Genomic DNA, 5,291 nt, shown 5'->3' on the forward strand with positions numbered 1-5,291 from the left:
CAAGCGTGTTGTCAGATATTCTCGTTTCATTGGACCTAGACGTTATGGTGTCAGCCGGCCTGCTCTAACGCCACTTGCATACTCATTGTCCTTTGTGTAACAGTTTCTCATAATCAAAATGACTCTCCTTCCTTCACCATACCATATAGATACATGGACGGACCGTCGACATCAATCTACGAGATCAGAAAATACCGTTCGCATCTTTAAGAAATATTCATTACTTCAGATCCGATAATTAATGTAAATCTTCATATGGATATGTACAAGTATGAATTGATTGAAATGATATATTGTTCCAAAAAATATTTGAAAGTTCTCATTATTGGGTGGCTTTTTAGCCGAATAACTTCATTTAGATTGCTTCATATTATCATAAATGATGACATAATGGAAATCAAAACCACCAAAAACCCCAACATAAATGAAACAATCAATGGAGTTCCATACAACTTAACAAACCTTTGGATGAAATAAATACTCCTCGTCAAAGTAGCAAAAAGATTAACAAAACTAGGATTAACAACACTAAACCCACCATCAACAACAAGATTAAGACCACTAACATGATTAGCATCATCACTAGCAAGATAAAGAGCAGCTTTAGCAATATCTTCTGTCTTCAAAATCTGTCCCTTGAGATTACCAGTATAACTCAAAGCAAAATCTGATATAAATCTAGGGACAGTTATTCCACCTGCAGAGGTTGCAATTCCAAAAGGTGAAATGCAATTAACCCTAATTCCATTTGGGGATAATTCTGATGCTAAGCTTTTTGCTAATCCCCAAATTCCATGTTTTGTGAGTGCATATGATTGAGTTCCGAGTCCTCCTATTGCTGTGCAGGCACTTGCTGTGAATAAGATGCAGCCGGTGTTTTGGGGGATCATGACTCTTGCTGCATGTTTGGCTCCGAGGATTCCACCAACTAAGTTTATGCTTATTAGGCGATCTAAATCTGATTTTTTGCTCTCTAAGAATCTTGTGAATGGTCTATCTACTATTCCTGCATTTAGTGTAGGATTGATGTGATGTCAATTTCTGTATAAGGTTTGAAATGGGAGACACGCTCATTCACGTGTCAAATGCTTGTGATGATTAGGAAGTTTTGAAAGTTTATGGGGAAGTTGAAGTTTTGGATTTATTAAAGGGGCGTTTGGTTCGCATAGGAGTAATAGAATGGAATCAAGAAAGGGAAACAAAGAGAAATGAATGGAATGTCCTTAAATTTCCTTTTCTGTTTGTTTCAATTCCACAAAAGAGAATCATATATCCATGATTCTCTTTCTGGCTGTTTGGTTCAAATGAGGTAAATATAATATAAGAATAAAAACCAAATTATTCAACTATTAAAATTAAAAGACGATGAAACTGAAATAAAATAAATCAAAGAAAATGCATAAAAGTTCTATTTTAAAAAGAAAATAATAATTAAAATTAAATACCAAAACTGAATAATATAACAAAAGAAAAATATTTGTCAAAATTATTTCTCAGAATAAAAAAGTAAAAACAAATAAGTAAAAGGATCAAAAGTGAGATTAGTTTAGGGATAAAAAAAAATATAAATAAATAAATATAAGGATCAAAATAAAAATCAAAAAGTAAAAATTAGTTAAAAATATTTTTTAAGGATAAATAAATAAATAATATATAAGTATAAGGATCAAAAGTGAATTTAATCCAAAGATTAAAAAACTAAAAATAAATAAATTTATTTATCAAAATTAAAATTAAAAACAAAATAGAAACTAAAAATGAAATTTTATAAGGAAGATAGATGTTGAAATTAGTGTGAGAGAGAAAAGAGAATGAAAAATCTTAGGGGCGTTGAGAGAATGAAATTAGAGGAATTAGTGATAAACTCAAAACTAAAAGAATGTAAAGAGAATGATTGAATTAATAAAACAAACATCAACAAAATGATTCAACTTTCCTCTTTCCCTTACCCTTTGTTGAAACCCCAAAACAAACGCCCCCTAAATGCAATCGGGCAATAATAGGAGGTTATCAAATAACAAATCAAATTGTTAAGAAACCATTTGAAAACCAAAGTTTAATTCAACCAATTAACGAGGTTGTCAAGATTCTATTTGTTTTAATTCAACCAATTAACGAGGTTGTCAGGATTTGAATTCTCGACTAAATGGTATTAAAACTTCTTGGACCAAATGGTCGAAGGTTCAAGTCTTGACAACATTTATCGATGAAGTGTGTCAGAGATGATATCTCTAAACAAATATCTAACTCATCCCAAAAGGTACCTCAAAGGGTGAGGATTGTCTTACATATTTAAGGAGCCATATAGCTTTCTCATTTAACAATGTGAGATATTTAACACGCCCAATTCATTTGGTGCATGACGCTAATACCAGCGGAAGCCCCAACATTGAACCATGTCTATGATACAATGTAAAAAAATATAGCACATCCCAAAAAGCACTTCAAAGTGTGAGGATTGCCTCACATATTTAAAAATATAGCTTCTTCATTTAATACCGTGGGATGTTTAACAATAACAAATAGCTATTAAACTATTTGTTTAAACTTTTGGTTCAATCGCTTGCTTGATACAAATAGCTATTAAACTAGCTCGTTCAAAGCATATTTTAAGTAGAGGTAACTTGGAAACGTTGTGGATAAGTTTTTACTATTTTGTACAAAATTTTGATCACGATATAATTATAAGAAAAATGACAACCTTCATTGTCATGAATATTAATACTAGCTATTTTTGAGTCTTACGTATTGGCTTAAACTTTTCGATCAAATGGCTTCTTAACATCTTATCGGATCACATAGACCAAAAGGTCAAAGATTCAAATTCTAACAACTTCGTTTATATTAACTTCAACATATAGCAAATATAACTCAATATCTTACACATTTCAAGTTCAGAGAGCCATTAGCGTGCAAAAATTTGTCCGAGATAATATTAAAAATTATTTTAAGAGACCTTAAACAAGAATCAAGTCGTGTTAATCGTGTCAAAAATTATCACCCTTACCTGCATTATTGTACATAATGTCTAGCTTCCCGTATTTGATAACCGTTTGGTCTACGAGACTGCTGATTTCTTCTTCTTTGCTAACATCACAGCGGATGTAAATGGCGTTTTGGCCGAGCTTTTGCGCAAGGGCTCGGCCAAGGGCGTCTTGAATATCGGCAATAACAACTTTGGCTCCATTTGCATGGAAAAGTTGAACTGTGGTGGCTCCTATCCCGCTTGCCCCTCCCGTTATAATCGCTACTTTTCCGGCTAACCTGAAATTGAATGAAACTAGTTGAATAAAAATAGAATATTAAACTTTTTTAATTAGTAGATTACCTTTGTTCTGGCGTTACAAGGATAGGAATAGCCTTCTTTTCCATATTGAAGATCGAAAGAAGAGAATTCTAAGTTTTGTGCTTCTTCTTTAATGGGAATTTATAATTTTAAAAACTACTACAAGAAGTAGAAAATGGATGGTGAAAGGGTCTACTTTCTCATTTAATGTGCATTTAATTAAAAAAAAATGAGTTATTATAATCGAGGAGCAGCATCCCGAATTAGGATACTCTCAATAAATACAGGACTAGATAAATCAATAAAAGAATTAGTATAGAATCTGCATTTCGAGTCAACATATAAACCACATGGTTTGCTAACCGTGAAACAAAAACCATCCAACAAGGATTGATGGTTACTACGCTACAACCTCTGAGAGATCTCTGCATTTGCTAGTCACACAAGTCACTACTTCCTTTGAGTCCGAAACAAAGATTTTATTATAGTATCCAGTGGCCAATACAGGATTACTCGGTTGCGGGGCTGATTTTACACATGCGTTCATAAAAAAATTTGTTAAATCGAACTTGTTCTTTTTTTTTTTTTTTTGTATATCTGCATGTTATAATTTAAATAGTCAATAACTAATTTTTAAGTATTAATGTACAATTTCTCAAAATTAAGCTAAATCTCATTGAAAAGTCCTAACATGTAAAAAAATTGGATTGAGAGATGGCCGAACAGGTAAAAAATTAAAAATTTTGATTTGAGGAGGCCTAGAAGGCAAAAAAAAAATAGAAATTTGGATCTAGAGATGTCTAACAGGCTAAAAAAATTTGAAATTTGGATTTAGGAGTACCTAATAGGTCCAAAATATTGAATTTTTTTTTGAGACAGGGGGACTGAAACTATCCGGAGTCAAAGGTGTTCCTGCGGCCAGAGGGACAAGGCCTTCAAGGCCCCTGTCTACGCCCATGACAGTATCCCATAGACAGAGCACACTCCATGCTATCTCTCATTGCCAAAGCCTCCACCAATTGATAGTAATAAGATTAATATTAATAAGATCGAGTGAATTACTTGATTACATTTTATAGGGTTATCGAAACATTTTAAATAAATTCAAGGAACTATCAACAAATTTTAAAAATTCAGAGGCCAATCAAACCGTTTGGACAAGGTTAGTAGGGAGGTGATATATTAAGACTAAGATCTAGTAAGATCTAGATTTTAATTATACAATTATCTTAGAAAGTCTTGTATATATCATAATTAATTTTGATTAAATATACTATATAAGGTCATATCAATTTGAATTATTTGTACCAAAAAGAAAGCAATATGAATTATTGTGTTGATTCATTAATTTGATCTAACTAACTTTCAATCTCCATTTAATGAACCTTCAAATTAGACTTTTTTATTAGCGGCGGGTTCAGTATTTTAGAGGTCCTAATCAGTTTTCATACTCCATTATTTTATAAATTAAAATTTAATATATATAAAATATAATTAATTTTAAGTATTTTAGAGGCATTAGGCAACTCTCATACTCCATCATTTTATAAATTAAAATTTAATATATATGAAATGTAACTAATTCTTGATTCAACAAGAAAAATCAATTTAAGATCAGACTTTTTGATAATTGGCAGAGAACAAAACAATTAATTGTTATATTATGTATAAATTGATCGATATGGTTGTTGGGTGAAAATTGATTTAGCCATTATGTACAAAACAATATAATTTCAAGTCTTATTAATGAAAGATGATTTTTTGTTTCATGTGCAATTTTATGTTATGTCTATCCTTCAATTTCTAGCATTCTGACTATCCAAAAAGACTTTTCTGTTACCGAAAAACACTTATCCTTTGTTAATGACATTGAAATAGTATCGTCTAGTGAATCTTAGCTTAAAATTGTATTTACGTGGTTGCTAAATTTGTTTTTCCCTAATGACTATACGACTAAATTTGTAACGCATTCCTATTATTGTTAAGAGAAAAGTTGTGAAATAAA

General features: G+C 31.3%; 1 protein-coding gene across 1 annotated transcript; it reads right to left on the reverse strand.

Annotated features, from left to right (window-relative positions):
- Positions 1–262: 262 nt before the first annotated feature.
- On the reverse strand, positions 263–3,638 carry LOC136209881 ((+)-borneol dehydrogenase 1-like). The gene is made up of 3 exons (XM_066001496.1): positions 3,329–3,638; positions 3,008–3,264; positions 263–1,006 (listed from the first exon to the last, which is right to left on the reverse strand). Exons 1-3 carry the CDS (start codon positions 3,370–3,372, stop codon positions 366–368), a joined length of 942 nt encoding a protein of 313 aa, XP_065857568.1. The 5' UTR covers positions 3,373–3,638; the 3' UTR covers positions 263–365.
- Between the last annotated feature and the right edge of the window lie 1,653 nt (positions 3,639–5,291).

Source organism: Euphorbia lathyris, chromosome 10 (genome assembly GCF_963576675.1).
Source record: "Euphorbia lathyris chromosome 10, ddEupLath1.1, whole genome shotgun sequence".
NCBI lineage: Eukaryota > Viridiplantae > Streptophyta > Magnoliopsida > Malpighiales > Euphorbiaceae > Euphorbia > Euphorbia lathyris.

Coding starts and splice junctions, on each gene's coding strand:
- LOC136209881 (XM_066001496.1), bottom strand. CDS start 3,372: ATGGAAAAGAAGGCTATTCCTATCCTTGTAACGCCAGAACAAAG. Junction 3,265..3,328: donor CTTGTAACGCCAGAACAAAG/GTAATCTACTAA, acceptor ATTCAATTTCAG/GTTAGCCGGAAAAGTAGCGA. Junction 1,007..3,007: donor CATTATGTACAATAATGCAG/GTAAGGGTGATA, acceptor CACTAAATGCAG/GAATAGTAGATAGACCATTC.